The sequence below is a fragment of the Onychostoma macrolepis genome, chromosome 23 (genome assembly GCF_012432095.1).
Source record: "Onychostoma macrolepis isolate SWU-2019 chromosome 23, ASM1243209v1, whole genome shotgun sequence".
Taxonomy (NCBI): Eukaryota; Metazoa; Chordata; class Actinopteri; order Cypriniformes; family Cyprinidae; genus Onychostoma; species Onychostoma macrolepis.
The window spans coordinates 10,995,982-11,023,709 of record NC_081177.1 but is presented as its reverse complement, the minus strand read 5'-3'; the positions used below and the strand labels follow the sequence as shown (position 1 = coordinate 11,023,709).

Here is a 27,728-nt window from a genome sequence, read left to right as displayed (position 1 = left end):
TTCCAGAATATTGATAACAAGAGAGTCAAAGCAAATGAAAGTGTGAATCGGAATATGGAAAGACAAAAAAAAAAAAGAACTGTTGTATATACATCACTGCTTTATACATGTCACTGAGAAGATTAATTAGAAAGATTTTATAATTTTATAAATCACTTTAATGTTTCAAGCAGCAGCATTAGAACAAAACATTAAAGTTTTATGGAGAGACTTTGCTCATTCCAAATCAAAAGACCAGCCCCAGAGAAAAAGTGGGTGGATATTGAAATTTCATTCCTCAAGAAAAAGATATAAACCACCATGCCGTGAAAAATAACATCTATAAGGAGAATTAACAAGCACAAAAAAAAGACAACTCTTACTGTCAAAATGCCATTGTATGCAGTGATACAGAAAATTAGAGGAAGGAAACGATCATTAGACAATTATTTTGGATGATTTAAAAAGAGGATCAAAGAGAACAATGAGATGAAATTAGAGAAAGACAGCATTAAAAAGTTGCTATTGTCAAAAATGTTCCTTGTGGGTAATTCACAAAACTCTTTGATGCTTTTAAGCAGAGCTAATGTCAGAATCTCTTGAGACTATGATTACTGCACTTGTAATTGGCCTAAGTCTGTAGCACCGAGCATACATTTAATATCCCAATTCTCAGTTGAGAAGAAGTCATTTGTTACGCTGATTGAACCACTTCAGCAACCCCAGTGCTATAAAACTAAAAGGTCAAATCCCTCATTTTTCACTTTTGATGGTAATTATTCTTATTAATTACAATCTTGTGTGGTGGATAAGGTCTTAAGCAGTATATTTCTCTTCAATTTCAGTATATTTTCTTTGTGCCTACCAGTAGAAACATACTATTAAATCTTTCAGTGTATTTCTCTACAATCAAGAGGCAGAGACGAATTGATTAAAGCCAGTTTCACTGAATCAATGTGTCATCATCTTCGAGTCTGTATCTATTCTGAACAAGCTGCGTTTGTGAAATCTTTTGATTATCAGGCCATGAAGTGGAAAATTACAGCAGCACATTCTCACACAAGAAAACAACTTATTAGCTACATCTGTTAGCATTTGAGCACATATAATGAGCATCTGTCAGAGTGAGCACTTTCTGGAATAAGTGGGAAATTACATGATTTGCATAACTCGCATTATACTGCAATAATAAAGTGTGTTCACAAAACATCAATGCACTGAGATTCATGTCATTCGACATCAGGCCAAAAGGTGGTAAAAGCCGAAACAAGAATTCATGAAAATTGTAAGGATGAAAACAAACAGCTTGCATGCAGGAAAAACATACATTCCTGTCCAGAGAATAATCAATGCTTTTGTAAATGTTGAGCAGGGTCATAAAGTATGAAGCCAATTTTAACAGAATAAAAAAATGAAAAAATGGTAATTGCAACTTTCCATCTCACAATTCTGACTTTTCTGAGTTTCTCTCTCACAGTTGAACTTTGTTTCTCGTAATTCTAAGAAAAAAGTCAGAATTGCGAGATATATACTCAAAATGAAGTGAAATATAAACTGCTTTTTTTTTTCAATTCACTATTGCAATCTCACAATGCAGACTTTTTCTCGGAATTCTGAGTTTACATCTTGCAATTCTGTGTTTTTTTTTTCCCCAACCATGGAATAAATTTTTTTTTTTAAAGTTAACAGCAACTTTTTCTCACTTTTGTTTTTTAATTATGTGGTGGAAACAGGCTTCCATGATAAAACCAACAAACACTTTCCAAAATGGGAAAATAAATGTAAGACTGAATAAATACTATATTTAATGGCCCAACAATACACACACACACATTTTCCATAGTGATCAATATTTTTATTTTTCTGATGAAGAAGCTTTTCCCCAACTGAACAACTTCAGCTTCGATACACCCAAACAAAACGTTCTTTAAATTAAAACAACTTAATAATCAAGTCAAGATGAGTAAGAGTCATGTCCGTTAGGTCCTTTAAGTGATTACTGTTAGATTATAGACATGCGGATGAGTTTCTCCACAGCATATCCATTTGCCCACTGGTTCTCGATCCTTCTGTTTTCTCATAGAGTAGCAGCAATGGAAGGGCAGGCTTCATTCACACTGTCCCGCTCACATGAGAAACTGATGGAGGAGATGAGAGCTGCCAGCTGTGTTGCTTAATCTATTTTCCCTTTTACAAATGTACACATCCATAACTAATTTGATTAACCTTAAAAACCTTCCATTTGAAAATGGAAACTAAATGTCCATTATATGCTGCCATCTTATAGTCAAAAATGATGCGCTTTACAATAATCTAAATAAAATATCAAATAATAAAACAATGAGTTCAGTTAATGATGCAATCAATGAATGGAAGCAAACCAAATTAAATTACAGGTAAATGATCCGTGTGTGTTTGAGCTGAAATTTTGGATGAATTATTACACAAATCAATTGTATGCTGCAAGTTGAGAGGCAGGACAAAATGCAGTCTCTCTCTAGCACACACACACTCATTCTAGGGCCTTTAATAAGGTGAAATGTGAACTGTGGCTAGATGTTGCCTTGTGGGCATCTGTGTGTATTCACTTTATGTTTGTGTTACGGTAGCTTTGAGGGGGAATTGCACTTCTGTCCAGTTTTTTTCTGGAGGATCCAGTTCCAACTGGTTCTTACTCTTTGATCTAGAACAGTATAAACATTAGCAGTATTAACAAGCATCACATTCTCGTGATGCAATATCAAAAAATGCTGATTAATACAAAACGGGAATGTTTCGTGAGAAAAGGTGAATATGTACTGCCTTTTACCTCTGTGACAACTCCAGCAGCAATGGTCGAGCCCACATATCTCAGCATGAACCGCCCCAGTTCTTTATAGTCCTTATAGAGCTCCAGAGCCACAGGCCTCTGTGTTTGAATCTCCACCACAGCATTCTGTCCTTTACTCAAACACCTGCACAACATTCATACACCATCAACAACAAGCTGACAATGATTCTTCTGCAGAAACTTTTAACACTCATTAAAGAATCAATTCACCCAAAGATGATACCAGAAACTGTCAATAGCAATCACAAACTTGGAATATAGGGAAGAGTTTTATCTTAGGTTGTATTTTTATTCATACTAAAATTTTAATAAATAATATTTTAGCGTCTATTAACTTTGATTTTTTTCTTTTTTTATAGGATTTTTAAAAACATTTCTATTTAACTTCAATTGATTTTTATTTCTGCTTTAGTTATTAATTTTAGTTTCTCAGCATTAAACTTTTTAGTTGGTTTTCAAGGAAAGTTTTTAAAATTCAATTGTTTTCATTTAATATTTACATTTTATTTTACCTCAGCTTTATTTATGTTACCAAAATTTCTTTTTAATAGTTTTATTTTTAATTAACAATAACAACACTGATGTGGAAACACAAATTAGATTTGAGAGCTAGTGCAAATTGTTTTTTTTGTTTTTTTAAATATGACAGTCACTGTTCACTTTTCATAGTCCACTGGGCTACTAACGAAAGAAAGTTAGGAAGTTTGGAACAACATGAGGTTGAATAAAATTATATTAAATGATCATGTGCACAAATATGACTCCATATCATTCATCCACTTACTTTGGTTTCTTCTTGAGAACTTCTCCACTGCTCTTGTGTAATACACTGACTAACTTCCTAATAGTGGCCGGTTCGCTTACGGTCTGATAATGTAACAGTACCTGACAATCAAACACAAAAAAACAAGTAAATGTTAACAAATGCACTTGCACATCCCTAGAAGTCTAAACAAAGAAAAGGCGTTTTCTTACGGGGAAGCCTTGCGTGACGGGAAATTCTATATTAAAGAGGAGAATTCTTGCTCGGAATCTTGTACAGGTTCTGATGGGCTCTTTGGGATCACAGAATATACATCCAACACTAGAAGAGAAGAGAATGTGACGAGAAAACATACATGATTACAGAATCAACAGTGCCCAGAGTTTTTCACACTAGTGTTTCTTTGCACACTCACTTTATTTTGATGATGTCCATGCCAGTTACAGTTAGACTGACATGATCACCAGCAGCTGCCCAGTCTAAAGCTTCATCATGGAGAGTGATCCCTAGAGAGAGACAGATGCATCAATTTAGAAAAAATAATGAAATAAATAAAAATAACTGCCATAATTTATGACAATTAGGGCTAGGCGATACACTACCATTCAAAAGTTTGAAGCTGGTAAAATCTTTGAAAGAAGTCTTTTATACTCAACTAGGCTTCTTTTTTTATTATTTTTTAAAAAGAAACTATAAAAACAGTAACATTGTGATTTTTTTTTTTGTTACAATTTAAAAATCACTCTTTTCTATTTTAATACTATTTAAAATGTAGTTTATTCCTGTGATGGCAAAGTAGTATTAAAAAAGTATTAATTACCGACCCGAAAATTATGAACTATAGTGCATATTTTCATAATATTCATGATGTATATGAAATGATTTTGATGGCAAAACAAAATTATGCAATATCATAACTACTGCAATGATATTAGTAATACACTTTTTTCTATCATTACACTAGTTTTGCTATCTTTTCTTGTCTCAGTAGGACAGATATAAAAGTCAGTAACAGAAGAGTTAATAGTTTGAATCATTACTGTGACTCAGTTCAAACTATCTATTTGAATGAATCAACTGACACCTTATGCAATGACTTGTCAAAAATGTTTTATATAGTGTTCCATAATTCATATTTATATGTTGCACAGTATTTCATGACAACACCAGAAGAGGGCACTGTTGCATGTACTCTTAAAGCAATGCCTGTCTCTCTAAGTTGATAAAGCTGCTGTGTGTTTACCTTTAACCGTGCAGGTCTCATTAGGAGGCATGGCCAGAACTTTATCTCCTGTCTGAATGAAGCCAGCCTCGATCTTCCCAGTCACACAGAACCCAGATCCCTGATCTGAAAACAGTGAGGCTGTTTAGGTGATCGTAAAGTAAAACGTCTCTTAACTGGCTATAATGAAAGAATAAAAATAATGGTGCGTTTCATTTTTAGGTTTCATTTTTTAAATAACAAGGGAATACATGCACAGAATCCACCTTGATATTTGTGCATTTAGGTTTTGTACATTTTGCTTTTATGGTGGTTCCCAAACTGACCTTTGAAGACATCTGAGACACAAAGCCTGAAAGGCTTCTCCACTGACCTCTGGGGTGGTTTAAATGCATCTGCAGATAGACAGAGAGAAAGAGATGAGGAAAGATGCAGTCGTCTGAAGGTTTTCTGTTTGCCTCATCAAATTTTGATGAGTCAGAGTAAAACTGCTGAGGATTCTCACAAGTCAGCCACCAATCAATTCACGGCATCAAGACACAAGAACTTCTGAGAAAATCACCACAGCAGAGGATTCTACTCTTACACACATCTCTGTACACGAAAACAGAAGCACTCATTCAAACATTTATGTGCCACATCAGATTTTTCAGCCAGGTGGATGTTTTTAATGCAACTTTAAGAAAAAAAAATTGATAATTAATTTGCATAAGTATTGGAGGGGAAAAACACTAAGGCACAAATAACCCTTTCACATGTCTAAATTTGGTAAATTTAGTCACAGTCAAACCTTCTGCAGACCATTTGATCATCTACTCACCCTCATTTTGTACAAAAGAGGATTTTCCCACCCAAAAACAGAAAAATAAAAAAGTTTCTTTAAATAATAAAATAACATTATATTGCATTTTTCTTTTTGCTCTATTCTATTTATGTGCATATATATATATATATATATATGTGCATGACATTTGCTTGAATGCAGTCCAAAACACACACCAAAAATGAAAATGGACAGACACACACCTATCTGTTCCAGTAGGCAAGGTCCAGTGTACCAGGCTGTAAGATCTGCAACTTTACTCCTAGTAGTCAGATTCTCTCCTGATAGACCGCTGGTAGGGATGTAAAACACATCAGAATCCTGCAAAGACAAGCACGTTTGTAACACATGGCACAGATCATTTCCATAGTGGAATGTGCTGTTGATGGATCAAATCAACAGGCTGAAAGGAACCATGAAATGTTGCTGTACATTTCCAAACTATTCACCACCCACGTTTTTACTGGCCACTGGATGTATCCAATTACTCTTTGTGCTAGTACATCATAGATGACATGCAGTGCGAAAAAAAATGATTTGATCCCCTGCTGATTTTGTATTTTTGCCCACTGACAAAGAAATAACCAGTCTATAATTTTAATGGTAGGTTTATTTTAACAGTGAGAAACCGAATAGCAACAAAAAGAATCCAGAAAAATGCATTTCAAAAAAGTTATAAATTGATTTGCATTTTAATGAGTAAAATAAGTATTTGACCCCTTCGCAAAACATGACTTAGTACTTGGTGGCAAAACCCTTGCAATCACAGAGGTCAGACGTTTCTTGTAGTTGGCCACCAGGTTTGCACACATCTCAGGAGGGATTTTGTCCCACTCCTCTTTGCAGATCCTCTCCAAGTCATTAAGGTTTCGAGGCTGACGTTTGGCAATTCGAACCTTCAGCTCCCTCCACAGATTTTCTATGGGATTAAGGTCTGGAGACTGGCTAGGCCACTGCAGGACCTTAATGTGCTTCTTCTTGAACCACTCCTTTGTTGCCTTGGCCGTGTGTTTTGGGTCATTGTCATGCTGTAATACACATCCACGACCCATTTTCAGTGCCCTGGCTGGCTTCAATGCCCTGGTCCTGACGGTACATGGCCCCGTCCATCGTCCCTTTGATGTGGTGCAGTTGTCCTGTCACCTTAGCAGAAAAACACCCCCAAAGCATGTTTCCACCTCCATGTCTGACGGTGGGGATGGTGTTCTTGGGGTCATAGGCAGCATTCCTCCTCCTCCAAACACGGTGAGCTGAGTTGATGCCAAAGAGCTCAATTTTGGTCTCATCTGACCACAACACTTTCACCCAGTTCTCCTCTGAATCATTGGCAAACTTCAGTCGGGTCTGTACATGTGCTTTCTTGAGCAGGGGGACCTTGCGGGCGCTGCAGGATTTCAGTCCTTCATGGCGTAGTGTATTACCAATTGTATTATTGGTGACTATTGTCCCAGCTGCCTTGAGATCGTTGACAAGATCCTCCCGTGTAGTTCTGGGCTGATTCCTCTCTGTTCTCATGAAACTCCACGAAGTGAGATCTTGCATGGAGCCCCAGTCTGAGGGAGATTGACAGTTATTTTGTGGTTCTTCTATTTGCGAATAATCGCAGCAACTGTTGTCACCTTCTCACCAAGCTGCTTGGCGATGGTCTTGTAGCCCATCCCAGCCTTGTGTAGGTCTACAATCTTGTCCCTGACATCCTTCGACAGCTCTTTGGTCTTGGCCATGGTGGAGAGTTTGGAATCTGATTGATTGATTGCTTCTGTGGACAGGTGTCTTTTATACAGGTATAAATAAGTTATACAAGCTGAGATTACTCCCTTTAAGAGAGTGCTCCTAATCTCAGCTCCTTATCTGAATAAAAAAAACACCTGGGAGCCAGAAATCTTGCTGATTGATACGGGATCAAATACTTATTCGACTCATTAAAATGCAAATCAATTTATAACTTTTTTTGAAATGCGTGTTATTCTGTCTCTCACTGTTCAAATAAACCTACCATTAAAATTATAGACTGATAATTTCTTTGTCAGTGGGCAAACTTACAAAATCAGCAGGGGATCAAATGTATACTGTATACAACATCAGTACAGTATCAATACAGTTAACTGCAAAAACATCTAATGAAGATCTATAAATTGTAATAAAAATAACAGAAATGCACAATAGCCTCCATTGTTGTGATAGTAGAGCTGCATTCACATTTTAAAAAATGTTAAGAATGTTAATTCTTGCCAAAATGAGACATCACACTCATAATATTTTAGAAACTAGACATACTAGAACCAAGTTGAGCAAAGGTGAAACTAGTAAAAAGCTGAGGCCTGCAGTCAGTTTCTCTTCCGTAGCTCATATTTCATTATTACAGTGTAAGAATTTTCTTCTATTCTTGTGTCATATGTATGGTTTTAAACAAAATTAAAAATTCTGTCATTTTTCACTAGTCCTTATTTTGTCACCATTCAAACAAAAATATTTTGTATTTTGCAAAATATCCACACTGCCTTATTGTACTAAGACTTTGTAAGCATTTTAACAAAGTCATTCATAATTCATATGATTTATGCAAAAGTGAAAATGTTCCTCTACAGCACAGCATCATCTGTGCTCAAACCAAAAATATATGGCATGTCAAAATGCACAGCAAACAGGTTTGATGTCAAATGTCATCAGTTCTTATATTTTCTACTAAAATATTTGATTTTCAACAAATGATTTTCAATCTAATTTTCACATAAAGCTATATTGTATCAAGTTCATAAAAACAGCACACTTGACATCTTGCAAAACATATTCAAGCAAAAGCAAATACATCATAAGGGGTTCATAAATGGAAATAGCAGCATTTGCAATAAATGAGTATGGAAAACCAGGTTGAAAAGACTGACAAGTATCGGCCGGTAAGCTGATATTGTGTTAGATTCAATCAGAAACATTTTTTAAATGCAGTTTCCGGATGTGTCATCAATCAGATAAAGTCTCACTTTATCCAGAAGCACTAACAGACAAAAGTTTGCAGACACACTCACACAAGAAAAAAATAATCACGCACATAAATGACAATAACACAAAATTTGGGGGAAAATTACTCAGGGACAACATGTAGAGGGGGAAAAACATATAAACATCCTCCATGCTCAAAGAATACATTACCTTAAAACCAGCCTGCTTCAGAAAGTGACCGAGCTTCGAGACGATTTCCTGGAATCTCTCCTGCTGCCAGTTCACCTGCAAACACACACACACAATGTGATGAGCAGGATTGGTGGGAGAGGGATTGAAGCGGAGTTCTCAGACATAAATAAAATTATGATTGACACTGCCGTGGTTACTGTACGCTGTTGTGGTCAGCATGGTTACCCACCTGGTCCATCTTGTTGACAGCAACGGCAAGCTGCGTGACTCCGAGGGATCGAACCAGCAGGCCGTGCTCGCGGGTCTGCCCCCCCGCCTCGAACCCGGCCTCAAACTCCCCACGACTGGCATCTACGACTAACACAGCCACATCTGCCTGCAAAAGACATACACACACTACCTCAGATGCTCTGACCAGAATCCACCACTAATGACACCTGCCAAGATGCCCAAACACTGAAGTCGCTCACAAAACGTTTTACTTTAGTATTGTGAATGTGATGTGTAATATTTACCCATTTTTTATTTGTATTTAATATGCGTGTGTGTGTGTGTTTGTCCGAGTAATTTTCCCCCAATTTTTTTTTTCATTTATGCGAGTGATTTTTCATGGGTGTTTGTGTGAGTGTGTCCGCAAACATATAAAAAAAATAAATATAAATAATATTACAGATTCTCAGATTCTTAAATCAGTATTGCTTCGTCATGTCAATTTCAGCTTCTGAAATCATACAGTAATAGTCTAGACCCAATACAAACCCACCCTCAATATACACACACACACACCCACTTGCCCCCAAAAACCCTTTCTCAGCAGACTGACAGGAGGAAATGAGTAAATCCGACCTGTATGTGTGACTAATTTCATTCAATGCATTTGTAGGTATCAGCCAAATCCAAACACACACACACTCATATACAGAGTAATAGTGGTGGTGGCACCCAAATCCACAAAGAACAAGACAAGACTTTCATTGAGACTTTGCTGTGCACAAGAAATTATGCACAGACATCAGTTGTTCCCTCGTCAACTTGTGTGCACAAAAAGGGTGTAGGCAAATAAAGAACAGGACTTCATTAAAAGATTAGTTCAACCAGAAATAAAAAATTAGGTCATTTACTCACTTCACTGTCACTCAGAATCTATAAGTCTTTCTTATGTGGAGAAATTCTGAATAAAGTGTCCATGCAATTACAATGAATGGGGACTGAAGTCTTCAAATTTCAAAAGACACTATGAAAGCAGCATAAAAGTGGTTCATATGACTTGTGCACTAATTTCCAAGTCCTCTTAAGCCATACGATAACTGTGTGTGAGAAACAGACCATAATTACATCACTATTCAAAGGTAATTTTCCCCTGAATTGAGCTGTTAACCACTGTGGCCAGACCATTGAGCCAGTAAGTTGAACTTTGAATCAGTCCAATGTGTCAATGCTTCATTCAGACCATTTTTGACCCGTATCAACTGCTTCATTAAAGATGAATCATGAACAAAATGATTAATTCATGAATCAGACAATGTTACTGCACTTCTTTCAAGAACACGCCAATCAGTTACAGTAGGGTAGAAGTCAAGGTTTTCAGTGCACCACTTTTTTAGTTGGAAATTTCTGGGTACTTCATAAACAAAGGTATTATATGGCTTCATAAGATTGGGAATATAGTGCACAAGTTGGACGGGTCACTTTTACGGTGCCTCTTAATCCTTTTTGAAAGCTTTACTTGCTTTCTGCTCATTGCAAATGGCTGAAAAAATTATTCAGTGTTGTGGGGAAGATTTAAAACAACATGATGTGAGAAAATGTTGGGGTAGACTAGGGAAAGTACCTGTGCAGCCCCTGTAATCATATTCGGAATGAAGTCTTTGTGTCCTGGTGCATCCATGAGAGTTATAACCTTCGAGTCGGTCTCAAACTTTGTCATGCCCACATCCATGGTCACTCCTCTATGAAACAGAACAGATGATAAACAAATAAATCTTGGTTTAGGTCACTTTTACCAAACAGAAATAACAGCTGAATGTGTTTGTATTAACCGTACCTGTCTCTCTCCTCTCCTGTCTCGTCCAGTACCCATGCATAAGCGAATGAGGCCTTGCCAGCTTTCTTGGCCTCCTGCTCATATTTATGCATGGTTCTCTTATTAACGTTCCCCAGCAGATATAACAGATGACCCATGAGAGTGCTCTTACCAGCATCTACATGACCTACACACACACAAAAACAAAGTTCAAGTTTCACATTTACAGCATGTATACTGTTTTTTTTTTAAATCTAACAGAGACATTAGGCATCCAAATACTTTAGGGAGTGACTTTATGGTAACTGGATTAATCAAAAGAATAAAACCAATTCAAATGCAACACCAAAATATTAAGTGGATGATAATGTGGCAGGATGAATAGTGAGAGAGAGCATATCATGCCTATGACCACCAGGTTGAGTAACGGTTTTCCTCCTTGTCTCTTCTCCAGTTCAGCACGGATGTTGAGCTGCTGTTTGCTCTTTCCAGCTGGTCGAGTCGGGGTCGGGGCGGCAGAGTCTTCATTCACAGCCGATGGTTTGGATGGGGTCTCTGTGGTTGGTGCAGCGGTGACCTCTGGACTCGGCCCTCTGCGAACTGACGGGGCAACAACGCCGTTTTCTTCCGCACTAAAAAGACACAAATCAAATATTACCTCAGAATTTTTAACATGACTTCTCTTGTATTATTGTTGTTCTTACAGTCAATAAAAATCTAATTTAGCTAATTTGCCTTGAACAAAAACAAGGCTGTGATAAACATACAATCCATTATGTCGTACTGTGTTACTGTCCTAGGTCTAATTTTCAAAAACCATGGGTTTTGGGGGGGGTTCAGTAACATTTGCATTTGCAAGAAGCTTTGCTCACCATTACAATACAGTAATATTGCGAAACATTACTACAATTAAAAAAAAAAGTTTTATTTCAATATATTTTAAAATGTAGCCATTACTCCAGCCTTCAGTTACATGATATTTCAGAAATAATTATCATATGCTGATTCGGAGCTTAAGAAACATTTTTATTCATATTTTTGTGGACATCGTGATGTTTTCAGGACTCTTTGATGAATAGAAAGTTAAAAAAAAAGAACAACTTACTGTATTTGACAAATATTTTGGGTTAAACTTTATTTTAAGGTGTCCTTGTTACAATGTAATTATACATTTCACAATTATACATATAAGTACTGAGTAATATTAATTAACTACATGCACTTATTATATGGTTAGGGTTAGGATTAGGGTTTGGCTTGGGTTATTTGCATGTAATTGTGCATAATTAATTGTTATTATAATAGTAGTACAGGTACCGTGTCACAAGGACACCTTAGAGTGTTAACATTATAAATGTCTTTACTGTCACTTTTGATTAATTTAATGCATAAAAAGTATTAATTTCTTTCAAACCAAAAAATAAATCTTACTAACTCCATAGTTTCTGAATGTTAATGTACCGAACTTTGTGTACTGAACAATCTACATTTCAACTTTTTAAACTCAAAATGCTGACATATTTTTAGTAAAAACGTACAAATTTCTGAAATGGAAGGATTACGTGGAAACTTTAGCACGAGTCCTCTAACAGCCATTTAAACAAACTGTTCTGAACAAACTTAACCTATTAAATAAAAGTACATTGGTTGTTCCACCTGCAGATACCCCAACACCCTTTTTACTGAGCTCGACGGGTGTGGTCTGTGGCTGAAGGAGTGGGAGTGATAGGCTGTGGGTTTGTGTTTGAGAGTGTGTGAGATTAATCTACAGGCACCAGCCATCTCTGTGGTTTTCTGCTATCCCAGAATGCAATGCAGGTAGAGAAACTTGGCCTGGTTTGGAGAATGAATTCTGTACCATCTGCTATTTTGTGGATAGCAGATGACCAAGAAGAATGTCTTTTTTGTACATTTCAAAAAAGCATGTTAACAAAGGATGCAAATTTCAATTCCACTACATCAAGACACAAGGTAAACCATCTAATTAGCAATTTATCTGACAATTTTATCCAAAGCGACCTACACATTCTATTACTGTGGCATCATGCTGCAAAATATTAAAAATAAAAAAAATGTAAAAACTAGAAACGTAATAAATTAAAACTAAATTAAATAAAAATTTGACATTTTGCTGAAATAAAAAATGTTAGTTTAAGTACTAAAATTAGTAAAAAATGCCTCTTAATAAAAAAATACTTACACAATAAGACAAAATACAAAAGCACATAATATTACTAAAACTAAAAAATGAAATCAGACAATATAAAAATAAAAGCTAATTCAAAATATTAATAAATATTATAATAGTATATAAATAATACTAAAATAACACTAGCCTGCAAATCAAAAATCTAATTCAAAACCCTGATAATTGTAACTGTATATAGAGCTAAAAAACTACAATCACATACTATGTACTATCTTATAAACATCTTATCCCTAGTGTTCACTCTAGACTGACGAATCACTGAAAACGTGACACATCTTGACTGATTAGGACATGGTGATACAGTGATACTTCTACAGGGACAGTCCCCATGGAGTTAACTGTGGTTAAATGCTTTGTTCAAGAGTGAAAGACGGTGAAAGATCACAGTTTATAGAGGACCCCTTATAAGGTTTGAACGTACTATGTTTGGGTTACAAGGGCAGATTTTTAAACCACTTTAAACCACTTCCATGTTACCTCGATTGGCTTACCTTCGCACATCAAAGCCCATGGTCTGCTTCTTGCCTGACACAGTCATGCGGGCAACCTTTGGGACAACCTCTGCTTCAACACGACTCTCTGAAGCCTCCCGTGCTTTAGCTAGAATGTAGAAAACAGCATGCATACACTAAATTTGGATTTTTTTACTAATATATATTATTGATTTTTAACTTTAATATTTCAAGAAAAGTTAAAATATTAATTCACCCAAAAGAAAATTTACTTACTCTCAGGCCATCCAAGATAAGTTTGTTCCTTTATCGGAACAGATTTGGATAAATTTAGCATTACATCACTTGTTCACCAATGAATCCTACGCAGTAAATGGGTGCCGTCAGAATAAGAGTCCAATTGCTGATAAAAACATCACAATAATCCACAAGTAATCCACACGACTCCAGTCCATCAATTAACATCTTGAGAAGCAAAAAGCTGCGTTTTTAATCGATTCAGAATGACGTTTTAACTTTAAACCATTTTTAAAGCTAAATACTAGTCCTCTATAATATTGCTTTCTCCTGTATAAAAAAAATTAAATTATCTAGAGAAATATGCGCAGATGACTTTTTCACTGGAGAAAGCGTTGGATTATATTTTGGTCAGAAGCTACAGTTTAAAGTTAAAATTCCTTAATGATGGATTTGTTTCATAATAGCTTTTCACTTCACAAGATGTTCATTGATGGACCGGAGTCACGTGGATTGATGTTTTTATCAGCTGTTTGGACTCTCATTCTGATGGCACCCATTCACTGCAAAGGATCTATTGGTGAGCAAATAATGTAATGTGATACAATTTTCTCCAAATCTGTTTCGATGAAGAAATACATCTCATCAAGAATGTCATTTACATCTCCAAGGGAGAGTAAATTTTTATTTTGGGTTAAAGAAAAAGACTTTTTTCAGCACAAAGCAAGCTTTTTGTGCTATACTACCTTCATAAAATGTATGACAGTGTACATTTTATGAAGGCAAGTTTCCTGTTTGGTACAGTATAAAGGGTTACTCATTTTCAGATGAGCAGATGTGTGTGTCAGTGCAATAGACATGTGCTGAGCCTTGTTTTCTCACTATCTTACTGAAATTCATGAGTCAACTCCTCCACGCTGCACCAAAACAGGCTCTCAGAGCCAGAGAGGGGGAAGGGATGAACAAAAACCGAGGATGAGAGAGTATATTTTTCTGTCCCTGTAAGGTAAATGGCTACAGCGAGTGCTGTGTCTCGTCATAGCAGTAGAGCCGTTTCAGTAGCAACGGCCACAGCCAGTCATCTCGCACTGAGCAGTGAACGCTCTGGCCAGGAAAGGGTTAACTCCGGCACGTCACTCGTACTCCCACACTGACTGTGCACTTCCAGCACACAGAGGGTTAATGTGCTAAAATAATGCAACCTCTAACTCCCAAGAACAAAATGAGAATAGAAGATGAGAAGACGAGTAGGTTAGGGGGATCTTATATTTCTTTTTCTTTTTTTAACTCAAGGGAAAAATGCTATGGGAAAAAAACACACTTTGAACTTCGGGAGAACTTGTGAGATGTCTGACTCACCTTAGGGAAAAAAAACATTGATCTTAATCATTTTTAAGGTATCATAACGTGGGAATTTACATGTATTTGCATTGTTACAGAAACTAACGTTAATAATTATATAAAAATAAACACCATACAAGTCCCCAGATGTGTTGGAGTTGGAATAGCCACACCACAAGGACCCTTTATGCATACAGAGCTCAAGATGACAACAAAACACCTGTTACAGGGACAGGAAGTGCTGGGGTATGTAGATATCAGTTCACCTGCTCTCTCGCGCACACTCGGCCACACCCACAAAATATCTCCCATCTGAACACACACACACACACTCAGCAACACTTTATACACAAACCACACCCACACAACATATCTCCACACACACAGCGGCCAGAACGCTCTGTGCTGCCAAGTTCAACTCAATTCTGACAAAGAGCTCACTACAAACATACAAAAAAGTAAACTAAATAAAAAAGATACAACCATAAAATACGGGGGGACACTGACTTTTGACATTTCCACTCTGAAAGTCATTAAAAAAAAAAATAATTCTGGATCAAGAAAATGAGCGAGTGTTAACATACATCAAACAATTATTACTTTAACAGCATTTATTATTAATACTTTCCATATGCCACATTCACTATTTAAATTCACTCCTGATGAACTCCATTTTTTATTTTTACTATTTCCTCTATATACGCAATTTATACATTTACCTTACTGAGTATCTATATTGTCTATATGAGCGCTATAAATATGCTTTGGAAATATTGTAAACGTTAGCTATCGTGTCAATAAAGCATTGCTGTCTCTGTGTCGGATGTTGTTCAAAAGAGCATTAACTCAACTGTGATGAGAATAAACATGTAGAAAAGTACTCTACAGGTAGTAGACAAAAAAAAAAAAAAAACTGAGACACACACCCTTCAGGATATGTAAATGTGCTCTTCCTAGAAAAACGGATCCAGGACTATTCAAACACAAGGGAGACATGATCCTACCTGATTATCTGTCATCTCATTTACTCACTGTCAGTCAGTGACTGTACACACATCTCTCACCTTGTACTTACTCCATCCTTCTAGATCTGTTAACTACCTGCTAGCCCTCGCACCTCCTGTTTGCTAGACATGCGAACCAAATTCAATTGAGCAATGGGGGTAGAATCACAGTAACAGAAATCAAGAAAATTTAACTAAATTTCAAATAATAATAAAAAAAGTAAACAAAAAAGTAAAAAATAAATAAAAATCCAAGTTGGATTCCATCAAAACACACAGTCTAACTAAAGAAGTCTGGAAAGTCCAATGTGTTGGGCATGTTTTTTTCCAGTAGGGTCCAGTAGGGGGCGCTAGTGTAACAACTCCTAGAAAGAACCAGGACAACAAACCCATGCAAAAACCCAAGGAACGGTTGTCTTTCCAAAACACTTACAGCCTACATTATCTTTTCTCCAGCTTATCTTTCATCCCCTTCTTTTCCATATCAGTTATTTTTATTGGGTCGAGTGTAGCACTGCTGTCCCATAACTATGGGGAATCCCCACACACTCACCTCAGTACTGCCATTCAGACATCCTCAATTCACAATGACATCTCACACACTATTACAGATTTTCTCACATACAGCCTTGCCCATGTGGTACACACCTGCTGAAAACAATACATGAACATGACAGATGTACTCGGATGCATCACAGACTGGTCTTATTTAATCTCTTTCATAAACAGGGAAGGGCAAAGGTTGACAAAGGCCTAAAAGTCTGCATGAATGGGACATTCTTCAACACCTCCATCTTTAAAACACTACTTAAAACTAGATTGTAAGAAAACTTTTGCAACAATGTAGCAACATTTTTGTAACCAACTTAGAACAACTGCATAGGAACCAATAAGATTCAGAACACCCTTAGCAGCGACCTAGTCGTGTCTTTTTTCAGTGACTGAAGAAAATGCGAGTGGCAATTGCCTCATGAAAAAATGCTAGGGGTAAAGCATTTGAGTGAAATGAGCGAAAGGCATTGAGAGTTAATTTTAGCATATTGCTATGTGATAGCACTGCAAAAAAATAAAAATAAATAAATAAATAAATCCGTAAAATTTACAGTGTAAAAAAAAAAAAAAACTGGCAGCTGCGGTTTCCAGAATTTTACCGTAAAAAACATGGTAGCAACAGTTTAGGTTTTACGGATTTAACTTAAATTTACATTTAATATTGTAATTTCATTAACTGATAAAATGTTAATATACCAACATATGGAAGTACTGAAATCTGTTTTGTACCTTTGTAATACACTGATAACCACCAAAAGCAGGTGGTGATGAGAAAGTCACATGATGAACCAAAGCCCATCACAAGCAGCTTTTAAACATTAACATATAGAAGGTGCACACAGTGTCATTCACACAAACACTAAACACCATGCAGGGAATTCTGGGAATGTCAATTTACGGTTATTCCCTGTATACATTCTTTTTCACTTCCAAAAACGGTATACTACCGTAAAATTACATTCACTATATATAGTAGGGGAATTTACCGTTAATCAATTAATAGGTTTTTACTGTAGCATTTTTACAGTCCTTTACCGTTAAATTCTGAACAGTAATTAGGTGGTTTCTAATATTTTTCAGTAATTCAGTGTTGTTACTTTAAACTAAAACTATTAAAAATGATTTTCTTCTATTAAGAAAAGTAAAAAACATTTTTTTAAATTAGACTTGAAAAAATTACCAAAAAAACTAAAATAAAAAATGCAAATAAACAAATAAAAAACTATTTAAAATTTAAATTAAAAATAAGAAATAAAAAAAGAGAAATGTTGACTTGGCATCTAAATTGATAAGCATTATTGAAATACTAAAATTATCAATTAGCAAAAAAAAAAAAAAAGACAAAACCGTGCATCAATGCATAGCAACTATGTTCGCAAAGTCTTAAAGTCTGTTGTTACCAAGAGAGTTCAACAGAACTGCCAGCCGTAGTTGGCTAATGATGCTTTTGGGAAACACGCCCCTGAATGGGTATTCTATGTAACCAAAAAGGCATTGCTAAGTGGTTGCGAAGGTTTCAGAATCTCAGCTCATTATCAAATCAGTTTTAGTTTTACTAATTAGTTTCTTACTTCATAGAAAAACCAACCATGCCTCTATAATATTCAGACCCTTCGAATTGGAATGAATTAGGTTCCTACTACTTGCATCTTATGGGACTGTATCAGTTATTTTACCATCTGCCAGATGAATAAATAAATCTTAGTAGCACAAACGGTTCAGGACGAGTTGATGCCAAACTTTAATTTCTAGCATTTAGGGTTTGTTCAAATCTGCAACTCCAACAATGATGCTTAACTTGGTAAACACCATTAATAAACCTAACCATCAATTCTTATTCTTACGTTTAGCTAAATTAAATGGGTATACAGATTACTGTATATGAAGCCTCTGCAGGTCTTCACAGTTTAATTTGGGTAAAATCATCTCTAGTTCTAATGACAGGATTTAGGGGAGAGCAAAGTATGAGAAAACAAGAAACAGTCTGACAAAGAAAGAGAAAACTAGCTACAAATGATCTTTATTGATGCTCTCAAATAGGGTCAATAACCTCTTTCGTTCTCACTCTCTGACCAATCTATGTAGTGCTGCACGTCTCGCAGCACAAGCACAATGACATATTACCATTTCTGCAAAAGCCACAAAGTGCAAAAAAGGGAGAAAACGTCAAAGAGCAGTAACACGGCCAGCTGTAAACCAGTCACTCTTTCCTGTGTGGGTGGCAAATGAAGGCAGAGAAAACAGGGGGGGAAAAAAGGGATAGATGACTTGAGGTGGTCAGATGGCAAAGAGATAGAATTTGCAAAACAGAGTGAAAGACAGCAAGTGTGAAAGGTGAGATGCACCATGCTCTTCAAACACAGGCCTTCACCCACGCTTGGCTCGGCAAACAGAGAGTTAACAAGAACACGTGAGAAAGAAAGATTAAAAGTCTGTGTAGTCAAAGCATCTTAACAGTAAAACGGGATTTTTACATTTTCTGACGAAAAGAGTGTCCAAGAGCTTGCCCATGCAAAACTCTAACACCATTGTCATGCTAGAGTTTTTCAGATGTTTGCCAGGGTGTTGCTAAGAACATTCAAAGAGGTTTTAAAGTTGCTGCTTACTGTTCCAAGCCAAAAGAGCCCATCAACAAGATATTCTGGTCTCTAGATACGGCACAGGTCCCTCCTTCCATTTCAGGCTAGGGGATTTTCACCAGTTTAATTATCCGCCAAATGCAAAATCATAACGGTGATTTCTTAGAAATGTAAAAACACCTTTGCTTAAACTACAAGATCTCATTCATGTGTGACCCAAAACTATGCAGGAAAGGTTACACGTCAAAGTTTATTAATTAAAGGTTTACACACATAAAAAAAAAAAATTGTCGTTTACTCACCCTCATGTTGTTCCAAACCTGTATGACACAAAATTTTGTTCATAAAATGAAAGACAGTGCTTGGACACCACTGACTATCATTGTATGGACAAAAACAGTTCTTCAAAAGGACTTATTTTGTGTTCTGCAGAGGAATGGAATTAAATGATGGCAGAATTTTTTAAGATTTTAACTCAATCTCTAAGTACGAACTAGAGTAATAGTGATCCTTGCTACATACAGCACCACTAGTCATTTTGTGTACATTTAGATTCCATGAACATTTAAACCCCAACAAGAACTGTCAGTGATTAAATGTTCAAAACTTTTTGTCTCTTAATGGATTCTTCTAGTTTATTTAGGCTTAACTAAGTCTAATTCACTAACAATCCCAATTAACACCCTTCTTTTCAAGTGATTATCAGGATTAAACTGGTTTTGGAGACCAGGTCAGTGTGCAATGAGGAAATAAAGTCGATCTGCATGTGCACAGGGTGTGTGTGTTGTGTTTGTGTGTGTGTGTTTTCAGACCATCTTCAGATCTGTGCATGTGTGTATCATCTCCCATGGTGGATGGTCTACCACAATGAAAGCAAAGCCTTTGTAAAAATCTCTTCCAATATGCTCTGGGCGTGTTAACACCTTTATGTGGCCACAAAGACTCTCTGTTTTATACGTACATATGCGCACACACACGCAGTCAAAGCAGACACACGTAAGTGATAAACACCACAAGTTAACACACCCTTTAAGGTGAGCAAAAAACAAGCTCAGCCTCAACACACACATCAAGTTCCCCTCCACCCCCACATATTCACACACACCTCAACATCAATCTCAGAAATGAAACTGGAAAATCTTTATTTCAGAATATATACAAAACGTCAGGCCCATGGCCACAGCAGTCACATATGTACATCAGTGCTTTAAAACAAATTAAAAAGGCAGCAAATAATCAAAACTGAATTGAAAAAAATATGAAAATGTGTATCGGACTTGTATTATAATAACTAAAATGCACTTTTACAGCGCTGAGTGTCAAACACGTAATAGAAAAAACTCCAGGTGTCCCCAAACCCAAATGTCTTCCCTCTTTCTGTGTTTGTGGTAAACCAGCACTGCACCTCATTTCAAAAGGCAGCAAAACAGATGTAGAGAGAATCTGTTGTTTTTTCCTTTATTTTTGCACTGTATCTGCTCCTGTATTTTCTTTTTTGCTAAGTAGAGCGACTTGTAGTGCATAATTTGTCAAAATGTCATAAAACTACATAATAAAGTACAAAAATATATATTTAGCTTAATGAACCATTTTTAAAATTCTGAAAATATGAAAATCCAATTGAAAAATTTAAAATATGTAAGACTTTAAAATTAATACTGAATTACTATCTGAGGTTGTGATGCTTCAGTCAAAGAAAAATAAATAAATAAGAGTCCTTTTTAACTTTCCAGTGTAATGGTTAACTGTAAATAAATATACAAAATTCAAATATACAAAAGTATGAAGTATTATTTGGGCAATGAAATAAAATAGCAGTCTTAGTTCTTTAAATAATTGCAGGGCTCAAATGTACAAATCATCTGAGTGCTGACTTCTGACTGCCATCTGAAAGTTCATATTTTCCTAAAATTACAAACGCTAATCTATTCAGTTCATTCTATATACACTACTATTCACCATTCAGTCTGACAACTTCTCGATATAGCCTTGCTCCTTTAAATTATGGCCAAAAATGTAAAACATAAAATGAACCTGAGCTGCAAAATACCCAGAGAGTTTTATGTTTGGGAGATGATAAAAATGTACGGAAAAAGGCGTTTCTCAAGTCAGTCTCGAGTAAAAGCTTTTCTCTGATTCGCTTTGACTACGTCATCCGGAGAGGGTGTGTCAAAACAAAACGGGGTGATGTGATGGAGAGGTGGACACTGCACTCGTTCTTTCACCCTCTCCATCTGTCTGCTGTATAAGAAAGCATTATGAGTCGCTCTATTGCACCGGCTCTTCTCGTTTCTCACACGCACACACATAGCTAATGCAAAAATCGATGGTTTAGCAAACACACGTTTTTTCTGACTGGCAGAGATACGAGTAAAACTCACTAGGGTTGGCGAACGACCGTCGGGAGACATTTGAGACATGAGTGCGCTAAGATCGACGCTCTGATTTAAGCTAAGTGGGCGGGGCTTATGTACAGCTGCTGCAGATTTGTTCGATGCTTGATGCTTAGATGCAATTTCACTCTTAAGCGATGCAGTGCATGTTGGGAATTGCAGACCAAGTGACGCTTGGTGTTGGGACATGAGATTGGGCAGGGATAGTGCCTCTGAAAAGCCAGGAGGAGCATTTGCAGCAGATGTTCGGACAGGCTTTTGATTGTTTTGAGGACAAGTTGTATGCGAATTATGACTGTTTTGCAGTCCTGGCAAACTGTCATAGAGTTTGGGACTGTTGTCCTGATGCTCCTGGATCAGCTCAGCCAATGAAAGGCTTCCAGAGCTCTTTGCTTGCCCCGGTACTCCCAACGGTCCACTGCTTTGTAGGACAGTGTTCAAACTTCCTAATGAGACAGGAAGAGGGACGGATGTCTTGGAATCCTGTAGCGCTAGACTACTGAGAGAGCTGGTTAAAAGAGATGAGGATGTCGCACCCAGACCAGCTGGGACAGATGTGCCCAAAGAGAGACCAGAAGAGAGTGTCGCACTTGAACCAACAGACAAACCAGACATAGTGGGGAGACTAGGACCTTGAGAGAACACTGCAGAAAGTGGGGCAGCAGGACCAAGAAAAGAACCAAAAGGACTGGTAGTGAGGGGAACCGTGTTATCCAATGAGAGACCAGTGGAGGGAATTAGAGGAGGAACATTTGTACACTTCTGTTCATGCGCAGCTATTAGTTGCGCCAGTGAATTTTGCCCTAAAGTGGACCGCCCACCATCACTACCTAAATTCTGAGACGAAACCACTTTTAAATGGTCTTTTCCCAAACTTCTCAGACCAGGGGGAGGATTTAGAGCAGCAGGTATGGACTTGTTTGGGTCAGGCATAGCTAACAGATCACTGAGATTGAAAGATTGTTCGCTGCCTCGTTTGCATGAATGTGCACTTGACACAGTCTTAGTACTATTGTGTGAGGGTGGAAATAAGGCTCCTTACCTTACGAGGGCCAATCGTAGTCAAAGAGTGCAACCGAGAGGATGAGGAAGGTGATCGAATTTCATTGGTTAGCCGAGACCACAGAGAAAGCAAGAAAAAGGCAATACGTTATACACAGTAAAATTAAGGACATCAGCGATTAAAAAAAAAAAAAAAGTGTTATCAATTTAAGCAGAGAAAAATTTGTATCTTACATTTTTATATTTTAGAATTATAAGTTAAAGAAGAAAGGCGTCCTTCTTTAACATTATAATTAATTTATACACAAAATAATTAATCATTAGTCATAGTATTTTTTTTAAATCAGTACTTTTTAAAATTATTTTAATGCATTATTTATTTATTTACAGCCTCCAACACTGAAAAAATTAGGTTCTCCCCAGTTTTGGAAAAACCCTGGAATTTAGTATTTTCCCCTGAGACCTCATGCCAACTTTTTTTCTATCTGTGGTCTTGTTGGAATGATTTTCATTTTCATTTTAGATTAAAATACATAACAGGGCACACTTTTAAGTGGAAGTGACACAGATGTATTCTGGGTAGCTAATGGGTGTGTAGGGTTTTTTTGGTGATGTTATTGGTTTTGGGTGGAAGGGCGTGTGTGTGTACCTTTCTGTGGTGCAGCTGTGGTGATAGGCTCGGGCTGTGGGTTGGTTCTGGCTGTAGGGGCGTGTGTATTGGTGTTCTCCTCAGTTAGAATAAAATCAAGGGCTCTGTGAGGGTCACAGTCATATTTCAGAGCTGCCTGAGTCAGTGTGGAGTCTGGAATTGAATCTCCCAGCACAGCTCTCATCTGATCCAAACAGGAATACAACCGACCTGTCCAAACAAAAACAAACAGGAAAATAAGGACAACTGATACAAATTATTCCCAATGCAATGTTAGCATTCCACAAAACTGAATCTGGATTTTGGACAGGCACAAAATATTATATGAATGATTATATCAGAACAAAAACACAATTGTTTATTCCACACAAAGCCCGGTTGGTAATACAAGATGCTTTTCTTTAAAACTTTCTATTCATCGAAAACCCCGAAAAATGTATCAAGGTTTCCACAAAACATATTAAGCGGCACAACTGATTTCAACATTGATAATAATAAGAAATGTTTCTTGAGCAGCAAATCAGCATAACAATGATTTTTGAGGATCATGTGACATTGAAGACTGGAGTAATGTCTGCTGAAAATTAAGTTTTGCCATCACAGGAATAATTACATTTTAAACATATTAAACTGTAATAATATTTAACTATTTTACTGTTCTATTTAACAAATAAATGCTGCCTTGGTGAGCATAAAGACTTCTTTCAAAAATACTTAAAAACTTTTGTTTTAAAAATCTGCTAGTTTTTAGGTTGTCTGAACAAACTAGTTGTTTAACCTGTCTTAAGGAAGCTGGTTAGGCTGATTTAGTCCACCAGACCTTGAACAGACGCATTTATTAGAGATACAACAGTGCAACACTTCAATAGGGCAACTGACAGAAACTCCCCAAATATACAAGTTAAATAACTATTTAATCTTCATTTCAACAACAACAAAAATCCATAATTCTCACAAAAAAGAGAGTAACAAACTTCTCTGGGTGTGTGTCCACGGTGTGTGTGTGTGTGTGTGTGTTCGTTCGTGTTCACTTGGATGGGTTAAAGGGTTAGGTTCACCCAAAAATGAAAATTCTGTCATTAATTACTCACCCTCATGTCGTTCCAAACCCGGAAGACCTTCATTCATTTTCAGAACACAAATTAAAATATTTTTGATGAAATCTCAGAGCTCTCTGACCCTCCATAGACAACATCGCAACTGCAGTGTTCCCAGGTCCAGGAAAGTAGCAAGGACATCGGTAAAATAGTCCATGTGACATCAATGGTTCAGTTGTAATTTTACGAATATACGAGAATACTTTTTGTGCACAAAAAAAACAATAATAACATGATTTATTTAACAATTCTTGTCCCGAGTTACCGTCTTCTGCCATTTTGGAGAGTACGCCAGAACGTAATCCGCGCATGCTGAACTTAACGCTGATTACATTCTGGGGTACTCTCCAAAATGGCAGAAGACGGTAACTAAATTAATATCTTAATTTGTGGTCCAAAGATGAACGAAGGTCTTCCGGGTTTGGAACGACATGAGGGTGAGTAATTAATGACAGAATTTTCATTTTTGGGTGAACTATCCCTTTAAATGCAGAGCACAAATTGATAGTATGGGTTACTACATTTCACGTCACAGTCACATCACATTTCATTTTAAATTACATATACTAACAGGAACTTTATACACAACAGAAAATATGCATGCAATTGTCCTGATGGCTATAAAATTTATATAAACTTCATTCTGAATGTCTATAGAAACAACAGCCCTAACTTTAAGACTATCTGCCCTCTGAAATCCTCTTTGAGAAGTTGCATCTCTACATTCAACCCCTTTAAAGGCTTCCTATTAAAAATATTAAAGCTAAAAGACTTACTAGCCAACTAGTCGACTAAGTGGCCATCTTAAACCATAAAGTCAGTGTGTACCTTGTTGTAGTGGGTCTAGTGTGCCTGCAATGGTGGGAGACGTTGGCATCTCCTCTTCCTCCACCTCATATTCTGCCTCTTCCAGGGTCTCTACATGTCGAGCCTGCCTTGAGTCTTGACGCGAGTAGATAAACTGTGCGGCTATGAAAAACATGAAACCACAAACATCTCCATGAGACAAAACTTAACTCCATTATTATACAGATATTCATTCAACATGTAAATGAAAAAAAAAAAAACGACAATGGCATGATAAATGGCATTGCAATGGGTCATAAAACCCAGTAAAAGTCATAGGTTACTGGGTTCAAACCAAATCTTTTTTATCAACTTAATCAAGCAAATATGGCCAAAATGATATCAAGATTATAATTGAATAAACAAACTTCAAACTAAAAATATAAATTACATTAGAAACGTTTTTTTAAATTGGGCTTTATGACTGATCTAAATGACTGGCACCCTCATAATAGGGAATTTATACATTTATTGAATACTAAACAAACCAGTGGCAGGAGAGATGCAGTAGTCATCTTCCACTGACTGCCCGTACATGTCATCTTCCTCAAAGTCTATGAACAAGGAAGAAATGGAGACAATTCTGTTATATTCCCAGTTATTTAAAGCAATCCCGCTACATCAACAAACAGAAAAGCATTGATGGGCCTAAAAAAGCTTTGCTTAGTCAGCTACTCCACCTGAAGCAATGCAAGAAAAGTTATGAGCAAAACTGACAGTCAAAAGGCACAAATACAGGGTTTAAATAAGAGTAAATTTATGAAACCTTAGAAGAAAAAGAAACCAGAGGTTATTTTGTCTTATATAAACTACAAAGCTGATTTGTGCTCACCAAAATATTAAAAAATAAATAAATAAATACAAAAGCCAGAGTAAAGTAGGCTGTGTTTACTATTACTAGAAACTACTATCTGAGTTTAAAAGCACAGAACTCGTTATCAGGTGAACAGTACAGCTGTTACCATCTGAAACAGTGACACGACAGCAGTCTGTCCTAATCTGCAGCACCGAACACTGCATAAATAAACTAGCTAACGTTAACTAGCAACCATACAGGCCTCTTTGCACAAAAGAGGTTAAATATCATATTCCTCCGATATACCTTCGTCGTAGTTATAACCTCGGACATTCCTGTGACGGGACATTTTTTGTTCGACGGCTTTCTTTCACGTAAACAAAGTACGCGAGGCAAGAAATCAATTGTCAGTGTAAAGTTTAGACATGCGTCTCCACTGCCGCCATGTTGACGGTCATCACAAACAGGAGAGACGCGCATGCGCAGTGAGAAAACACAGAATTCTGAAAGCCTCTAAAATTCTACGAAGGAGATTCGATATTAAACAATTGTGTTTTTAGTGAAAGCAGTAATTTCATAACTTGAATTTAGGCCGATGTTATAGTTAACATGGTAAGTTTTGTACATTTTCATTTTGTGTATCTGAAAATATTTAGACATGAGCTATAGATGTTTGCAGTTGAATTATTAACAAAAGTGTAAAAAGACTTTTTCAAACATGAATTTAAAAATGAAAACACTGACATGTATGACATTGTATAGCCTGTCAAACTAAATTTACGACAAGATTCATTTTAGTTGTGTGACAGTTGGGGAACCACTGTCAATGGATTTTCCAAATATAGGTAGCCTATCTATAATGCGTAAATGTTTCATATATTGTCATGTGTTTAATTGATCTTTTGACCTCCATACAGCTGCCCAAGTGGAGAAAAAATCCCCTGTAAAGTTTATCTGTCCTTGGAACACAAGACTCAGCAGCTGCAAAACCTACTCCTGGAAACCACCTTCAATCTTCCTCCTCCTCTCTGCTGTATCAGATTTTTTAGGATCTTGATTTTTCAGTTTCAGTACTTTACAATGACCCTAAAACTGGGGAGGAAAATCAGCTTAGTTCCCTGTTCATATCTCCTAAATTACCATTCATACTGGACTGTAGGAAACATCAGATGAATTATCTAAAATATAAAGGAGAGGATATAGGAGTTGGTTAATGGTAAATTAATTTGATTACCATTAATGTCTTACAACTGAGGTAATGTATGAATGAGTTGTTCTGTATCAGGTAGGTACAGAGACATAATGAGAGAGATTTAACCACAGTCACTAATCTCATACTGTTTGTGCTAAATAGGTCTCATTCACATCTGCATGACATTTAAAACTTTGAGTACATGTCTAAATTTAGCTTTAAAACACACTCAGCACTGCAGATATACAGATGCTTCATGCTTTCTTAGAGTGACCCAGATATATCAAGTCTACATAGGTTGCAAAGACGTGGGTGGGAGGGGTTCTTTCCATGTGCAAAAACAGCAAACCAATCTCAACTATTTCATGGGGTGGAGATTTTATATGAATTTGTTCAATGTAATTTTTTATTGGAAAAAATGTAAGCATGAAGGTCCACCCCTTAACCAAACTGCAGTGGGATATTAGCAGATTTTACAAAAATTGTATGAATGAGACTGTACGAATTCTTGCAAATTAGCCATCAATTAGCCAAAAATTAAAACAATTATGAATTGCATGAGAGTGTTTTGAAAAAAAGAGCCTCAATGCATGACATGAGTGGGAGG

General features: G+C 36.6%; 1 protein-coding gene across 3 annotated transcripts; it reads right to left on the bottom strand.

Moving 5' to 3' along the window:
- Positions 1-135: 135 nt before the first annotated feature.
- hbs1l (HBS1-like translational GTPase) lies at positions 136-26,427 on the bottom strand. Of its 3 annotated transcripts, XM_058762796.1 has the most exons (18): positions 26,236-26,421; positions 25,622-25,687; positions 25,116-25,256; positions 23,191-23,400; positions 13,473-13,581; positions 11,178-11,404; positions 10,794-10,959; positions 10,581-10,698; positions 8,979-9,125; positions 8,768-8,842; positions 5,821-5,938; positions 5,121-5,189; positions 4,816-4,920; positions 3,988-4,078; positions 3,785-3,893; positions 3,594-3,694; positions 2,789-2,933; positions 136-2,662 (listed from the first exon to the last, which is right to left on the bottom strand). In XM_058762796.1, exons 1-18 carry the CDS (start codon positions 26,276-26,278, stop codon positions 2,651-2,653), a joined length of 2,052 nt encoding a protein of 683 aa, XP_058618779.1. In that variant the 5' UTR covers positions 26,279-26,421; the 3' UTR covers positions 136-2,650. The 3 variants fall into 3 exon arrangements, with proteins under 3 accessions (XP_058618779.1, XP_058618781.1, XP_058618780.1); XM_058762798.1 differs by lacking the exons at positions 23,191-23,400; positions 25,116-25,256; positions 25,622-25,687; positions 26,236-26,421 and adding an exon at positions 22,582-22,605; XM_058762797.1 differs by lacking the exons at positions 136-2,662; positions 2,789-2,933; positions 3,594-3,694; ... (9 more) ...; positions 11,178-11,404; positions 13,473-13,581 and adding an exon at positions 20,272-22,576 and having other exon boundaries at positions 26,236-26,427.
- Positions 26,428-27,728: the final 1,301 nt, after the last annotated feature.

What these genes read in the sequence shown, in the direction of transcription:
- hbs1l (XM_058762796.1), bottom strand. Translation starts at nt 26,278, where the DNA reads ATGTCCCGTCACAGGAATGTCCGAGGTTATAACTACGACGAAG. An exon ending in CTGTCAACAAGATGGACCAG is followed by an intron (nt 8,843 to 8,978) that starts GTGGGTAACCAT and finishes GTGTGTTTGCAG; the next exon opens with GTGAACTGGCAGCAGGAGAG. An exon ending in GTTCTCAAGAAGAAACCAAA is followed by an intron (nt 2,934 to 3,593) that starts GTAAGTGGATGA and finishes AATGTTGTGCAG; the next exon opens with GTGTTTGAGTAAAGGACAGA.